This window comes from Nicotiana tabacum, chromosome 2 (genome assembly GCF_000715075.1).
Source record: "Nicotiana tabacum cultivar K326 chromosome 2, ASM71507v2, whole genome shotgun sequence".
NCBI lineage: Eukaryota > Viridiplantae > Streptophyta > Magnoliopsida > Solanales > Solanaceae > Nicotiana > Nicotiana tabacum.
In genome coordinates this window covers 7,716,422-7,733,510 of record NC_134081.1, presented here as the reverse complement: position 1 = coordinate 7,733,510, position 17,089 = coordinate 7,716,422, and the positions used below count along the sequence as shown (strand labels likewise).

The window sequence follows — 17,089 nt, the reverse complement described above, 5'->3', positions numbered from 1 at the left end:
TAGCTAATTAAAAAGTCAATTCAACATAAAATGTCTGCTATCACTGATACATCTTTCTGTTTACTTTAGAACTCTTATAATTTCTGCCTTATAAAGTCTGGGGACCAAGTACTATGTCGAATTAGCCGGGGCATTTGCAGAAATGGCCTATTTTGAGACCACTATTTAAATTATGTCTTCTATATATATATATATATATATATATATATATATATATATATATCCAACTGCTGCAGAATTTGAAAATTTAGCTTACTAAGCCAACGGGAACAGAATTTTAAAAGGTGGCCTCTAGAAAGACCACTTGGTGAAAATACTCCCAATTTTAGAAATGTTCTTGAAAGTTGTGAAAACAATATCAAATTCGAAAAATCAAGAAAAAGGAAAGGTTTTCCATTTACGTAGGCATTTGGACAATATCTATGTTGAAATTGAAAAAACATTATATTTGAAAGTTGAATAATAGTTTGTAGAAAATGAAGTTGTTCTTTTAACATGAACTACATTATTTTTTTTATTTTTTTTTGTGATTTCTTTTTAAAATAATGAGTGAAAAAATTAGTATTTCATAGATCAATTGTACTAATCAAAAATAGTATATATATATAGAGTATATCAAATAGAAAAAGTAAACAGTGAATCTAATCGGCTATTTATGTAAAGATACCATGGGCCTGGTTGTCTAACTGAAACGTACTGAAACATGGACCCGATCCATCTGAACCAACCGCGCTCTTTACAACATCAATTTTACTTACATCTGTAGCTCTTCGAGTCGGATTTTGTGAGGAAGACGAAATGGACAGAGAATGGGGTTCCAAGCCGGGAAGCGGTGGCGCCGCCTCCGCCCAAAACGAAGCCATCGACCGCCGCGAACGGCTGCGGCGGCTAGCCTTAGAAACGATAGACCTAGCAAAAGATCCTTACTTTATGCGAAACCATCTGGGAAGCTATGAATGTAAGCTTTGCTTAACGTTGCACAACAACGAAGGGAATTACTTGGCGCACACGCAAGGGAAACGGCATCAGACTAATTTAGCTAAAAGAGCTGCTCGTGAAGCTAAGGATGCTCCCGCTCAACCTCAGCCTCATAAGCGCAAAGTCGCTCTCAAAAGAAACGGTAATGATTCAATTAAAATCGGCTCTTTTCGTGTTTTACAGCAATTTTTATGAGTAGATGAGTTGTGTTATTTGAATTTGGGACTTAATTTTGGTGATATGTAAGAGAATTTAGTGTAATTGTTATTATTTGTTGAATTAGGAATAGGATTTAGGGTTTAACATTATGCTTGTTTATTTACCCTTAGCCACGATTATGTACTGCACCCAGGAATAGAAGCTCGAACCAATAAGCTTCAAGTCCTGGTTATGTCTTTGACCACGCCTAAGGGTGTGGCGAACAATTAATGAAGTGGGATGGAAAACATGGGAGACTAGAGTTGATTCCAGTAGAGGCAAAAAGTTTATTCCCATTTGCTTAAGCCTTGACTGGCGGAGTTACAAGTATTTCTACGGGTGGTACAATCATGGAGTTGAGTGTAATTTCGCCTGACACCATCATAGTAAAAAGCAAGCCACAATTACGTGCCATAAGATTTTGGTTAGATTGAAAGATTTTTTAGAAAATTTACTTCCTACAATGAATTTATCTTCTAGCACCCAAGGGAGGGTGAAGTTAAAATATTTCCATGGGAATCCATGGTTCAAATCCGAAAAAAACTAGGTGATATCTTCTCACCCGCTTAAGATTTGGTGGACAGAGAGTTGTACATGGTAGAATAGGCAAAGTGCAAGCAAGCTAATCCGGTTATCCTAAAAGAATAAGAACGTGACCCACCTCCTAGCAAAATGTACTTGACGTAGGATCCTTAAGTATTGTAACTAGTCACTAGTGTAGTAATATATTCAAGAACTGTGATTTCTGGTAAGAGATAGATCTTATAGAAGGGGTACAATCATTCTGTTGGGTTGGCTTTATGAATCATCTATAACTACTTGGCCTTTTACCTGGGTGCAAATAAATTAATGTCATGATGATTTATCATAGTTTGACTATCTTTCATGTTCAGAAATTATTATATTTTGCTGATGGCTGATTATCCGTTGTCCTTAATTCTTGAGTGGCATATGCTAATTTTTTATGGGGTTGGATCTGCAGTTAAAATTGGTAGGCCTGGCTACCGGGTGACCAAGCAATTTGATCCAGAGACGAAACAACGATCTCTTCTATTCCAGGTTAGATTTTCCATTTCTGTCTCTTTTACTTTCAACAATGCATCTGCTGCCAATTTAAGGCTACTGTCAATGGTTCATGTTCATTCAGAAGTTCCTACTTGTTCGAATAGCATAACATTATTTCTTACATGTGGTGGAGTCAAAATCTTTTTCATTGTGGAAATGAAGAACTTCAGAAGTATCATTTGAAAGTTCAAAATGAGATAAGGGAGAGACAGCCTATCAGAAGAAGCTCTCCTCCTTCAACCATGAGTTTGGGGGTTCGAGTCGTTGAGGGAGCAAAGTGGGAAAGCTACCATTTGGCTCGGGGGAAGTGGGATATTGGGGAGAGGGCAGTGGGGTTTAGTATATCCAGAAAAAGTTGAAAAGGGACTTTTGTTTTCCAATAGTTTTAGTTTACTGTATATTAAAGATTTACTATTTCAGTTATTTAGGCTGTTGTATGATATGTTTGAAAAGGACGAGTTAGGAAAATCTACATTGATTTGTTCAGCCTGATTAAGAGGTTTTGGTAGATTATGTATTCTAGTGAGCTCCACAAAATGTACTTTGCCTTTTAAGAATGTAAAGAAGCTTTTGAATAACATACCAAAAATACCCTTTGAATCTTGTGGTCTTAAACATGTCATGTCATCCCTATAAGAAAGTGGCACTAAAGGTAAAATGGGAGTGTTGAATTTTAAATTACTAAATATAGAAAGAGCCATTTTAAAAAAAATATATAACCGTGGTGTCCGGACCAGCTTGCGCGTACCTCGACTAATTACACGGGTTATCTGCCACATTCCACCGGCAGCAGGTACCAAGTAACTCTATCCACCAAAATTTGGCCAAATGGGAAGAAATCTCCTAGTGTTTTTACCTACACTAGGATTTGAACTTGAAACCTCATGGCTCTCACGCACTTCATTGACAACTAGGCGACACCCTTGGGTGCAAAAAGAGGCATTCTTTTTTGAGTAGACTAAAAAGGGAGGCATAAAATGAAAATGAGGGAATAGTAATACTTGGACTAACTGTGGGTTGCTTTCATTGTTTTCTTTTGGCTATTTTAGTGCACCAACCTCTGGTCACATACTCAGTATAATATTGTAATAGAGAAGTGCAGATTGCAAGAAATGCACGTTTACAGTGTTACATGTGCATTTTGTCAAGTATCAAAGGAGTCTTTGCTGGCCAAATTTACCCTCCATTTTTTCTGTGGTTTTCCCCTTTTTCTTACTTTGTAGAAGTTTGTACTTGCTAAGAGTTTCATGACTGTAAACTTTACTTTATAAAAAAAACTAATAGTTTCATGACTTTGGCTATGGTGCAGATTGAATATCCTGAGATTGAAGACAATACAAAGCCAAGGCACCGATTCATGTCCTCCTTCGAGCAGGTTTGTATCTCGAAATATCCTTTTCTTGAGTGGTTCTACTGTTTCTAACAGAGTGCTATTCAATTGCCTATTCTCTGGATTTACATGTGGAAGAATAAGTAGTTTTTCATCTTTTGAAGATTAACTAGGTATTAATCTTCTGTATCTCTTCCCTTTCGGACAGAAAATCCAACCATTTGACAAAAGATATCAGTTTCTTCTGTTCGCTGCGGAACCATATGAGATCATTTCATTTAAGGTAACTTTTTCCCATAGCCGAACATAGTCTTTCTCACCTTCATGATGTTTTTCTACTGTTGGTTGTTTGATCATGGAACTGATTCCTTTGCATTATTCAGGTTCCAAGCACTGAGATTGACAAATCAACTCCCAAGTTCTTTTCGCATTGGGATCCAGACTCGAAAATGTTCACTGTAAGTCTTCATCATTTTTTAAATTACAAACATGTAAGGCACCCACTCATCAGGTTTTCCAAAATTTACTTGTTTCTTCATGTTAAAACCTCTAACTATTTTCTGAGTGAATCTATTTCAGTTGCAATTATACTTCAAAACTAAGCCACCAGAGACCAACAAACCGCCACCTCCTCCAGCAGCAAACGGGACTACAGCACCTGGTGCCCCATCCAGGCCTCTACCTCCACCACCCCAAGCTCCACCCCCACCCCCACCACCACCACATGGTCTTCCCCCTGGAGCTCCGAATCCACCCAGAGGGCCACCATCTGCCCCTGGGTCTATGCCTCCACCCCCTCCCCCTATGGGCAACGGACCAAGACCTATGCCGCCTGGAGGTAACTTACCTGCCCCACCACCTCCTCCAGTTGGTGGTGGCGCAATGGCTAATTTCACTCCAGGCGGACACATGGGGAGACCTCCAATGATGCCTCCACAAGGTTTTCCAGGCCAACAGATGCAAGGACAAGGAATGCGCCCACCACCTCCACCACCCAACATGGGTTGATGAGCTGAGACCATATTACATTGCAGTTTAGTTCATTTTTTTGGTAATTTCGAAGTCTGTAGCTCAGTTGTTGTATTAAGGGTCAGATGCTGGTTAGGCCCTAACAAAATCATGCGACGCTGCCCGAACTGTTCTATCTTTTGGTTGAGTCGTCTATATTGGAAGTCATAGGAGGTACATGTAATAGAATACCGGCTTTAAAACGAAGTAGTACCTTATGCTGTTTGTATGTTTACAGGACTTTTTAAATCTTGGCATCAGGTCATTATATATGAAGGGGGAATTGGGTTAGCAAATGCACAGGCTAGTAATAGCACAGCACATAAAGTAACAATAAGAAATTGACCTCAACCCCTTGAAACTAGATTTCAGCTCAGAGCCTTCTCCTATTTCCCGAGCACTCTATTGGGCTCTGGAAATAATTTATTGGAAGAATCCATTTGACAGTGGTCACTGCTAGTTTTTCTTGGATGCGATACCTATCCACAGTTTAATTCAAAGAATTAAAAAGATCAATCGTTTTAGGAATTCCTGAGTCCTAAGTCCTTAGCACGAGTTTTCTACAACAATAACAAACTCAATGTAATTCCACGAGTGAGGTCTGAGGCGAGTTTTCTACACCTAATAATTGAAAATTGGATCCATGGGTGGACCTTCTCCAATTTCGATTCTCTCCTATTCAAAGATGGGTGGTATACAAGTCTGGGAAAGCGCAAACTTAAACACGAGCTAATAGGAAAGATTGGAGAAAAGGGTAATCAAACTTGAAGCCGAGTCTGAGTTCTCAAGAAACATGTCATCTAGTAGTAATGAAAACATTGGACAAAGTAATAGAGATGATCGAATTTTGTGTCTTTTTTTCTTTTTCCTCCTTAATCTGACTTCTAGGCTTCACCCACAAATACAAAATGAAAAAACTTGAAGGTGCTATCTGTCATTTCTACAGTTTAATTTACACCTAATATTTGGAACCGGAGGTGGATTTATAGCCTAATATATTTGGCACATGAAGCCATGGTCTCTCCGTCACCCATGCTCCAAAGAGGCTAAATGGTGCACTTGATTGAATGCTGAGTTATTTGCCTAGAGATATTGAGTTAAGCTAATCACACGATGCTAGAAAAGCAATTAAAATAATACAACACTAAGGAAAATGAAAACATGTAGAGAAAAATCTGATATGCATTTGCTATGAACAAAAAGAGCTGTGATCCGCATTGTATACACTCAATAAATACAAAACAACAGCTGTATCTTCTGCCACCCTTTGGGAGGGGTACAAACAATTCGTAGGTTCGGACGAATTTCCATGTTAAGAACTAAGGATGGTGGTAAAAATATACTGTTCAAACTCTTCTAAGTTGCCACTGCAAGCGTAGGAAAGACCTTCCGAATGAACTCTAAGAACCGCTCCGAGTAAAATGTTGGATCCACAGCAGAAATAGACACAGAATCAAACTGAATCGATTTGTATGCATGTTCTAACTTCTTACTTATATTGTAGTCTTGCAATATGTCAATTATCCCAAGGTATAACACAACATCATATACTTCGTGAAAAACCTGCGTCTGACCTTCCTTTGGTATATATTCCGCCCTTGCTGGCATATTCACGCCAAGCTGAATCTGGAGTCTGCTTGAGAGGCAAAGAAAAAAGAATTTAGGAATGTACAATTGTCACTATCAATATCCAAACACGAAAAAGATTAACTCCGCGTCAACTTGGATTAGGAAAAAACTAAAAGTCAAGCCTGGTGAAAAGTTACCTTGCTGTCCCCGGGAGGAGGAGGTCCACTTCCGCATCGCCAGTAGCTGATGACGCTCGTAATCGGCTGCCCCTGACATGAGGACCCACAACCACGCTATCATCACTTCCGCGTGGGACCAAAACAAGGCCCTGGGGTGATATTTCATCCTCCAGAGACTCTGTAGTAGTAGAACAAAACAACAGTTTATAGAAACAGTGATAACAACAACAACAACATAATACCCAATATTATCCCACACTGTGGGGAAGAACATATTCTTCACAAGCATTAGGCTTTAAAAGGCAGCCCAGTATAGAAACAGCGATAATGCAAAAAAAAAAAAAAAAGGGAATCCATTCTTTCCACACATATCGGGCATGATAAGGTGTCACCGGTACAAGTTTGAAACAACAATGGCTAGTTATTTCCCATTTTAGGGATTTAACTTCCAAAGTCATCATTAATATATCAGGAGAGTGAACCCTATGCCTGTTAGTCACTTGGGGGTCGTTTGATACGATGGATAAGCAAAAATAATTCTTGGATAAAAGTTTAGTACTGCCTTATCCCTTGTTTGGTTACTAATCCTGGGATAAGTTATCCCAAGATTAAAAACATCAGGATAACTTATACCTACCAGAGGGTGGAATAGTAATCACAGGATAAGTTATCCCGGGATAACAACAACAACAAAAAACCCAGTATAATCCCACAAGTGGGGAAAGTTATCCCAGGATAAAGAAGTAAAATTGACAATCCCAGGATTAATACAACATACCAAACAGTAAATAAGAAATAATATCATGATAACTAATCCCAGCGTAACTTCTCTTCAAACCAAACAACCCCTTAGAGAGCACTTAACCTCAGGCTGGGCATAATGGAATAATATATCCTTCTGTGTGCTGGTATTATAGTTGTACATGTTTCCAGCTAGTGTATAAACAAAATACTCTACCTATAAATATGACGAGATTTGTATAAATTACGGACCAAATAAACAGAATAGCCACCAGCTATCAGGTCATACTTTTGTTTTGTCCAAGTGGTAAGACTTAAATAAGTAGTTCATGTAAATTCAGGTGCATATTATTATTAATTTTCATATTCAGAGACGAACCTTCTTCTGCAACAATTTCTAATCCATCCACTGTGGTGCGTCCACTGCACGAGATGAGAGATTGTAGGTGTTGAGGTGCTCTATAATGAACACCTAACAAGAGGCTGTAATCCATAATGTGCTGTTCCTCCAAAAATTTACTGTCAATTTCGATCTGCCTGTACAAACAAACACACATGTATGTCAAAACGAAATTGAAAAAGGGAAAAAAAGAATTTAAGATTTGCCATGAAATAAAGCAAACTTTATTCAAGACCAGATTTACAGTCTACAAATCGGAAAAGATACTGAAGCAGGTGGCCTACTTGAAAAGTATCTTCATGGTGTCAAATTGTAAGTCCGAAAATGCTTCGTCTGAAAGCTCTTTATACTAAAAGGTAATCAGAAATTTACTTTATGGTTCCCTTTTCTTTTGCTCTTTTTGGATGTGTTTTAACATCAATAGTACTTACCATTTTCAAAACAATAATGAGAAGGACAAAATGCTAATTGGCTCATCATTACTTTTGGTCAGTTTAGCATGTTCGGCCAAAGTTGAATCACAAGAAAACTAATTACACAAGATAGTTTTGAGTCAAATGATTAAAGCTAAAAGTGCAGACCAAACATAAGGTCACATTTTGTCAGAACCATCCAAAAGATTTAAAAAATAAAAACAAATAACAAGTCCTACCATAAGAAAATACACTACTGTGAACAGAAGCTTTATAGGCTATCTGCGCTACATGGTGGTTGGTAACCCCTGGACATTACTACATTATTAAGTTAGAACAGCAACTGAAAAGTAAAAAATGTATGTACATTAGAGAAAATGAGGAATATTTAATTAGAAGTCACTCACCTTAATAAAGCTTCGCGCCAAGAAGGCTCTAGATAAAAGCAGTAGTTCAAATCTAGATCCTTAAGTATTGTGTTCTCATCAATTTCAACCTTGTCTGCAGATCGTCCTAGTGAAGAACCTTTAAGATCAAATCTTCGGTGGATTCTCAACTCCGTACAAAACATATTTCCCATTACTACAAAGCGGAACTGCAAAAACCAATGTTACAAAAGTATAAGTCCTATTCATATAGAACAGTCTTTATTTTCTCTGGAAGTTTCTTCAAACAACATCATGAATGCGAAGAGAAGTGTGTAGCAAGATTCTGATTTATCACTCCCAATCCACAAATTAATTCCTCTCCACACCCCTTATTAGTTTATCTTGAAAAGTTTTCTATTATCATTATGTGATCCTCCCTCCACCTAATAAACCTGCCCTTCTTTCCTTAACGGTTAATTCCAGAAAGCTTGACCTCTTCCTTTTTTCTTCTAGTAACAGCTAATGCTTGGGTCGGTTTGCGCATACCGTGACTAATTTACACTTTGGTTATCGCTACACCCTCTCTAGACAAATGATTTGACTCAAGCCACTCCACCACTGGTACAATAGCACCTTGCCTTAATAATCGCATACGCACCCGGGCTTGAGAAGTTCAAGCCGTAGAGAGAGAGGATATCTGCTGCCTTTTACCAGCACAGATACCGAGTAACTATGTTCATCAGGCTTAAACTGATGGAGAAAAATCACCTAGTGTTTTTTGCCTCTACTGCAGTTCATTGACCATTAGGTCAAAACCCTTTAGTGCAACTTGACCTCTTTCCTTAAACGAAAGTTTCCACCTCAAACAATTTAACTGAAACAAATGAATACTATTTTATGTTATCACATACTTGATTTGACATTTTCTTATTTTACTTTTGCATATTCCAAACCATTACTTTTTAAACACTCAAATCCAAACTCACCATGATAATTTATTGAAATAATTTTGTTTCAATAACCGCTCAGGTCAAATTGGAAGCAGATGTCAAACCTCATTATTTAGCGGCTCTCCAAAGTCAGAGAGATGGGTGGGGGCCTTTCTGATAGGTGGGACAAAGCACTTTCAATGATGATGAAAGAAGAACAGAAGGAGCTACATTAACATTCAATATAACCTTTGGAACTACTTAACTCTAAACCCTTATGAATTGTAGAGCAAGCCAAGTGATTTTTTCCTGTCAAAAGAGTGCTCCACTTACAAAAAGTTGGGAGTTCAAGACACAATGGAGCAAAGTGGGAAAGGTCCACTGTTGACTCCTAGGCAGGGAAAATTTGGCAAGGGTTTTATCTTTTACCACATAGATTTCCTTTTCTTTACAGAATTGTTGAGCAATTAGAATTCGAACAGCTTTTGTGAGTCGCAATAAAATAGAAGTTTTCTTTTTAAAATTTATTGTTTAATGCAATATTAACACAAGTATATGGACACAATACAGTACAATTTTTTTATATGCAAGGTATTGTTATTATATTTACAAGTATATTACCTTTTGTCCACTGGAAGGTTTTATCCTATGAAGTCCAAAAAATTTAGTGATGAGAGTATTCTCATGTGTCCTGACATGACGATGATAATTCGGAAGCATCTGCAGCAAAACCTACACGTGAAATCAATGGTCATGAGGTTCTCTTTTCATACCCAACTTTAAATGTAAAAGGAACTTCAATGAAACAGTTACAGGCTAAGCTTTAAAAGAGACATCTACACAGGTTCTTCTAAATCTAGTTGACATAAAAAAAAGAGCTGTTTACACAAGTATGAGCCTTATAACTGTAACTTCAAATTTACTAATATCAACTGATAGGTTAAGTCAAGATTACACACCTTAACTTCAGATTTGCGTAATGTCTTAATCATGAAACGGTCATCTTGAGACAGGAAAAACACACTGCCGCTCTTCCCAGGAGAAGAAAGCTCTCTAAGTGCATCATTTCCACAAATTGACATCATATAATCAGCAGCATCAATCTTAAACATCTCCCTCAGATTCCTACAAGAAGATAAACCCAGTTTAGTTCCTACACATATGTATGTAGCAAATCAAAAAGTCTAACAAGCTAACAAGAAAAAGCATCTACAGAAGGCACACAAAGAAGCTACTCTACTTTAACAACAAAGCATCTAAGTCGCGCATACGATAAATGGAATAAAACCATATCGAGGACTTAGTTATACAGCTTCCGCAAAGAATATAACAAGGGAACTCATTTCAGTTGCTATATGTGTGTAGCAAATCCAGAACCCTAATAAATTAGTGTGAATCTGTGAGAGAACACCAAGAAATAGCATCTAGGAAAAGGACACAAGGGATTAGCTCAGTTGGTGAAGGTGTTCCTCTTAATGGGAAAAGTCTAGATTCAAAGCCACTACTTCTCCCCTTTGCCACATCACCGAATAATCAGCATCAATTGGAACTCAATTACCAATGTACAAACTAGAGTTTTTTTCGTTTACGAATAGAAAAGGGGAGTCAGAACTGAGAGGTCAAAGAAGATAAAGCCACTACTTACAGATGTACATCCAATGTACAAACTATAAAGTCAGTTGGGACTTGGGAGATCTAATATATTCGTTCAGCAGAAGAACATGCCATTAACACATCTAAAGAGAAAAAAAAGGATGCACAAAAGGAACATGCATAATGAAACCACATCTATCCGACAAAAAAGAAAAACCCAATGTGCATGAAGCTTACACCAATAAATATCAAGAGCTGCTTAGAGTTTATCAACCATTGTCAGAGAAAAGATTCCAAACCACCAACCTGAAGACCATTGGGCAATAATCTTTCCACTTGAAATCTTCGGACTGATGTGTAGGTGTCAATTGTGATCCTTCTTTAGGAAAATACATCCAAAAGCTAGCACGCGGACCAAAATCTGAAGCCCGTATTTCTCGTCTTTGTATAGGTGTAATTTTTCCCACTGTGTATCTGGTCACATTTCGACTGGTCATATATTTGATGTAAGATAAGAGCAGCAAATAAAACCATCTCGATGGTTAGTTTCATGGGAAAAAAGAGTTATACTTGCACACAAGTTCCTCACATCCAATGCTATTTCCACTTCAGGAGTAATTCAAGAAGATATCAGAGTAGGTTGTGTAAGATGCTAAGTTTGATACTAACTCCACTTAGTTCAGGGATTTTCTAACTTCAGATTTGCCTTTCAGTTATCTCTAACCCTTCCCCTTTATTTATGTCATTGATTATCTGCCTAAGTAGTGCTTCTGCAAACCCGACGAAATATTTAGTAGTTAGCACCGAAGTCTAAATATAAAAGATGGTTGGGACGGAAAATCGTCAGAGTATTTGCCAAGTTTTTTGGTTATTACCTTTCTCTGCCCTTTGAAAGTTAGAGACTACTTTGTAGACTTCCATCTGAATAGCCCAAGAAGAACCTAAATTATCCAATTGATGTTTCATGCTTTCTTCCTTTGAACAAATTAACTTACACAAAACTATTGGACGGTACTATAAAACTTTGAGCAAATACATCCAAATCAAAGTTCTATGAATAGATGACGTCTAGAAGATGGTAACTTCCTATGATATTCAGAGACATTCTAGTCCTCAATCTATGCATGGTGACACAAAGAAAAGTAAGACTTATAGGAAAAAAATCCACTACTCTTCTATATGCACATGCAAATACTCGAGAAACACGCGATTATTAGCTAAAGATGTGAGGCTGATGTAACCCCTTCTCCAGCCTTCTTTCTTTTCTTTTTATCTAGAGAAAACAACCCATACCTAAAGCAGCTTCCTAAATTCATTAAGTCTAGCAAAATAGCATGGAAGATCTATACAATAATAACACAATATGTAGTTTCAAGGAACCAATAGAAAAATTTAGACCCAAGAAAGACCAGCATACGTGAGATAATCTGTAAATAAGATTTGTGGGGGGGGAAGGAAAACATATTACAACAAACGCAAGCAATAAGGTTGTCAGCAATCATAAGTAGTGCACCTGATCCCAAGTTGAAGACTGAGCATTAAATCATAACTCCTGTGCCCTTTTATGATCGCTTCACCTGGTCTCTTCAATTCCCTTGCAAGTTTCCTTTGCCTCCTTCTGGCTCTTCCGGATGGTGGTGAAAACCGATCATTCAAGACAACCTCACTGATTAGGACACCTTGCATGTATTCTCTTTCCAAAATTGGAGCACTCATATCGTCCTCGATGTCCCCATCAAAATCATGTCCAATAACTTTCTCAATGGCTACTTCAAGACTCCATCGCCTTTCGAGAGCAACATTTGTAGGCCGAGACTGCTCGAAATTTAACAGGTTTCTCTCTGGACGCTTATCATATGATCCTTGGTTACCACTTACTAATTTGACATTTCCCATATCAACTGAAGCAGCATGATGGATATGAGAGACTTGATTTTGTTTTCTCATATCCGGCAATAATCCTCGTTTCCTCAAAGCATTAAGGTACAATTCTTGACCAGCCGTAAGCCTGCTACCACTAGGATAAAATGTTCCTTTTCCATCCTTTAGACTATGTGTCCATGTACCGATATAACAGCTACCTTCACTCCATGTATACACACCGACTCCATGCATTGTACCATTTAACCAGCTCCCTTCATACGAATCGCCATTAATCCAAGTGAGAGTTCCTTTCCCCGATATTTTCCCTCCTTTCATGTTTCCAAAGTAGACATTCCCGTTAGCCCATGTATACTTACCCGGTCCTTCTGGTGTTCCCTGAATCCACGATCCTTCAAAAATATCTCCATTTGGATACATTTGATATCCTAAACCATGTTTAAGGTTCAACCGCCAGCGTCCCCTATAGGTCACTTTATCAGGTCCAATATACGTCCCCTCACCGTGCATATAACCACCTGAAAATTCACCATCGTAAACAGCACCGGAAGGAAATTCTAGTTTCCCATGCCCATGCCTCATCCCGTGTCTCCACTCACCCTCATACTGACAACCATCGGTCCAAATATACTTTCCGGAACCCTCGGGTATGTTTCCCAGCAGGGACCCGGAGTAGGACTCCCCATTTGGTAATAAGAGCTCCCCAACTCTAAAGTTGGTGGTTTCAGAAGCAAGACAAACTTCACCATTTGTCAATTTTGTAATGTAGTTATTATCATGAATGGCGTCAAGTGATTTCGTCCTATCCGATAAAGTTACTGTTCTTTCAATATCATCAACAGTGGCCCCAGGACCAGACATGCATAATTCCAGAAAGTTTCGAGTTTTAACTGGATAGGAAGGGCCAAGATTTTAAAAAAAGGCTTAAGCACACATCCAACTTCAAAACAATTTCCCCTGCTTTGACCTGGAAAATAGAAATACAGAACAATTAACACTTACTCATTGCAAAACTCAATCTACACACGTTAATACAAGTGAAAGAAGAACATTATTCAAAACCCTTCCTTACTCCTGAAATGAGAATAGAAAGCTAGAGATGATTATCTGTTTTTTCTTTTTCTTTTTTTCCGGATAAGCACTGTTAGAATTCCGTATTTTTTACCAATGTTAAGACAACAAATATAGAACTCTCTGATATCATCTGTTTGCAATAATTGTTCATAATCTCAAGTAACATGAACTGCATGCTTGCCTTCTGATGTTAGTTTACTTTATCTCCTATATAAACTTCAAGTAAAATTAATGAGCCAGATTCCTATTAGAACTAACAATTATCGTCCATTGAGCTCAGTATACAAAACACTCTATCCCCCCACCCCTCGTGATCTCGTTCCTTCCTCAGCAACACAAGCGCAAGCACACACGAGAAGAAATAGGTCGCAGTGAAAGAATATCGAAATGCCGATGATTCTTACAATCTGTTGATGTCATCCAAGATATAATAACCCTGAAGGTCCTATGAAGTGCCAAATGAAAGACTATGAAAGGAATATTTCACCAAGAATCGAGTAAGGTCGAAACATAATGAATTCAATCAAGAAATCAAGAAGAATAAGCATTTTACAACACCATTCACTCCAGAAAATTGTATTTCCATGATTACCTATTAACATCATACTAGTTAATATACTAACTAAAACCATTCAGTAGGAGTATCCTACCATTATCATCTCATTTTACAACTATTTGCTTCAGAATCCCACAACTATTAATCATCTCATTTTACATCTCATGACCTCTTTTTTTTTTGGGTGATAATTGTGGTGTCCGGGCCAGTTTGCGCGCAGCTCGACTAATTCCACGAGATACCTGCTACTTCCCACCACCACAATATCGGGTAACTCTATACACCAAGGCTCGAACAGATGGAAAGAAATCACCTAGTATTTTTTCTTCTGTTGGGATTTGAACCTGAGACATTATATATTTCTCAATCCACCTCATTGACCACTAGGCCACAACCGTCGTCATTCTTAAAAACATATGATCTTTAAATTTCATGACTACCAACAGCCTTACTCTGCTATATCCTATCATTCTCAAGTTAAAGCAACACCCAATAGCTCATATCTTCTCCACATGCCAAATTTGTCTTTTTTATAATTTACTGACAAATTTTACAATAGCAAAATATAAAATCAAATTCAATCTCTTTACACAGAAAAAATTAAACACATTCATACAAAAAATTGGCAAATATTTCTGATTAACCCATCTTTTCTTTCATTCATTCTCCACAGAGCTGTAAACTTGTTGACTTCAAGTTTTCACAACAAATAGGAAAACAAGAAATAATTAACAAACAAAAAAACCATTTTCAAGAAAACAAAAAAGAAGCAAACTTTAAACTCTCTGAAACTATAACCTTCACCCAAAAAAAAATATACATTATATTTCAAGAGAAATAAATAATAAACCATATAAAACAGAGTCAAAAAAACAAAGGAGGTATACCGTCAGTTAAAGAGAACTCAAAGGGAAGTTGAAAAAGAACTAAAGAAACAAACACCTTTCAATTTCACAGTTGCTGATATTTGCCTTTTTTTGAAGGGAAAAAGTCTGAAGAGAAATGATATGAGAATTGGAAAATGGGACGAATCCCAAGTAGAAAGTAGTGTACGAAATTTAACAAACTACAAAAAGGCTTTCTGAGTTTTTAACTATTACTTACGTTATTTAATATTTTCAAGAAAGCGATTAGATTACGATATGGTTTTTAATACTACTTGTAATCTAAGGTATAAATAGCGTGTCATTTTCAAGCTTGATTCATATTTCATACACCACCCACACGAAGGATGTGTAAAGACACTTCTGCCCTTGCTAAAAGTCATAGGGGTCATTTGTTACGAGGGATAAGAAAAAAAAAATAAGAAAGAATTACAAGAAAATACACGTGACCTCACATCATAACAAAAAATGACTCATGTTTTTAAGTTTTACCCAACCTAACCCATATTGTACATATTTTAAAAATACTAGCAAATTCAAAACTTGTGTTCTTACAACCATTGCTTCTAAAAGATATGGAGTTAAATATGTGTTCTCACATCATTGCTTTCACTCTCTCTTCTTCTCACATCTTCTACGTATGCTTCAAGGGGTCGTCCAGCATTGCTGCTTCTTACCATGTGTCACCTGGTTGCAATGTAAGAAAATTGAAGAGTAGAAGTCCATCATTGAAGGCCATTCAAAGCTTTGCTTTCGAAAATATAATTTTTTGAGTTTGTTAGTTGTTTGGATTTGGTGTTATTCCAATTGATTGAAAATATCAAAAGGAGTTCAAAATTTAAATTTGAAGTGATTTGGAGTAGATTTGAGCAAGATTTGAGTTAAATTTTAGAAAAGACGCAAGGAAGAAGACGAAATCAGTTTTTTGTATAATTATGTATAATAGTGTATATGAGTGCTTAAACACATCTTATACACAATTATATACTATTATACACCTTTATACAAGCGTTTGTAGACGAACTTCTTCCACGATTTTCGATTACAATTCTTGTTCAAAACCAGTCCAAATCTCCATTAAATGACTTCAAATTTTATATACAATCTCCTTATACTATTTCTAACAAGTGTAAATAACACCCGCTCCAAATTTCTCACAAAATTAAATTCGAAATTTAAACCCACATATTTAAGCTTGTTAAAATTTTAATTTTCACCATCCAAATGGATTTGTTTTGTTGAACTAATATTTGAGTCACAGTTACTGATTCGAAAATTAACTCAAAAGGTTGAGCAATCTTTTTTAAAAATTAAATAGTAATTTCTAGAACCTATTAGAGTTGGATGTTGAATCTTAGCCTATTATTTTTGGGCTAGTTGGTTATAAATTAAAATATGAGATATAAAATTAAAAAGTAGGGAGCTCAGTTGTTCTTATGTGAAATTTTTCCAAAAAATAATCATGGGATAAAAAATCAGTACCGTTTTGTCACTTGTTTTGTTACTAAAAAGGACAACTCGGTGCACTAAGCTCACGCTATGCGCGGGGTGCGGGGAAGAGTTGGACCACAAGGATCTATTGTACGCAATATTACCCTGGATCGGGATTTGGTTACTAATCTTGGAATAAGTTATTCAAGATTAAAAATAGTATCGGAATAACTTATACTTGACAGAGGGTGAAATAGTAATCTCAGGACAAGTTATCCCATAATAAAGCAGTAAAATAGACAATCTCATGATTAATACAAGATACCAAATAGACAGGACAAAATAATATTAGGATAATTAATTCTAGTATAACTAATCTTAGTGTAATTAATCTCACCATAATTAATCCCAACATAACTTGTTTTCAAATGAAACAACCTCTTATAGTTAAATTTTTGTTTTTTTTACTCAAAGATAAATCGAATCTTGAAA

The 17,089-nt window shown here is 36.9% G+C and overlaps 2 protein-coding genes across 5 annotated transcripts; one reads left to right on the top strand and one right to left on the bottom strand.

Moving 5' to 3' along the window:
• The first annotated feature begins 753 nt into the window (after window positions 1–753).
• Window positions 754–4,828, top strand: LOC107811387 (uncharacterized). Its single transcript, XM_075230272.1, has 6 exons — window positions 754–1,120; window positions 2,159–2,235; window positions 3,551–3,616; window positions 3,780–3,854; window positions 3,955–4,029; window positions 4,151–4,828. Exons 1-6 carry the CDS (start codon window positions 799–801, stop codon window positions 4,577–4,579), a joined length of 1,044 nt encoding a protein of 347 aa, XP_075086373.1. The 5' UTR covers window positions 754–798; the 3' UTR covers window positions 4,580–4,828.
• A 915-nt stretch (window positions 4,829–5,743) lies between these two features.
• LOC107811386 (phosphatidylinositol 4-phosphate 5-kinase 9-like) lies at window positions 5,744–15,415 on the bottom strand. 4 transcript variants are annotated; one of them, XM_016636308.2, is made up of 9 exons: window positions 15,225–15,415; window positions 12,285–13,619; window positions 11,078–11,245; window positions 10,138–10,303; window positions 9,800–9,910; window positions 8,289–8,476; window positions 7,448–7,605; window positions 6,346–6,505; window positions 5,744–6,212 (listed from the first exon to the last, which is right to left on the bottom strand). In XM_016636308.2, exons 2-9 carry the CDS (start codon window positions 13,511–13,513, stop codon window positions 5,936–5,938), a joined length of 2,457 nt encoding a protein of 818 aa, XP_016491794.2. In that variant the 5' UTR covers window positions 13,514–13,619; window positions 15,225–15,415; the 3' UTR covers window positions 5,744–5,935. The 4 variants fall into 4 exon arrangements, with proteins under 4 accessions (XP_016491794.2, XP_016491793.2, XP_075086367.1 ...); XM_016636307.2 differs by having other exon boundaries at window positions 15,170–15,402; XM_075230266.1 differs by lacking the exon at window positions 15,225–15,415 and adding an exon at window positions 14,377–15,159.
• Window positions 15,416–17,089: the final 1,674 nt, after the last annotated feature.

Excerpts from the sequence above, each read along its gene's own strand:
- LOC107811387 (XM_075230272.1), top strand. The coding sequence starts at position 799 with ATGGACAGAGAATGGGGTTCCAAGCCGGGAAGCGGTGGCGCCGCCTCC. Across the intron at positions 1,121-2,158 it reads AGTCGCTCTCAAAAGAAACG|TTAAAATTGGTAGGCCTGGC; the intron begins GTAATGATTCAA and ends TTGGATCTGCAG. Across the intron at positions 3,617-3,779 it reads TCATGTCCTCCTTCGAGCAG|AAAATCCAACCATTTGACAA; the intron begins GTTTGTATCTCG and ends CCTTTCGGACAG.
- LOC107811386 (XM_016636308.2), bottom strand. The coding sequence starts at position 13,513 with ATGTCTGGTCCTGGGGCCACTGTTGATGATATTGAAAGAACAGTAACT. Across the intron at positions 8,477-9,799 it reads AACCTTCCAGTGGACAAAAG|TTCCGCTTTGTAGTAATGGG; the intron begins GTAATATACTTG and ends TGGTTTTTGCAG. Across the intron at positions 7,606-8,288 it reads TGGCGCGAAGCTTTATTAAG|GCAGATCGAAATTGACAGTA; the intron begins GTGAGTGACTTC and ends TTGTTTGTACAG.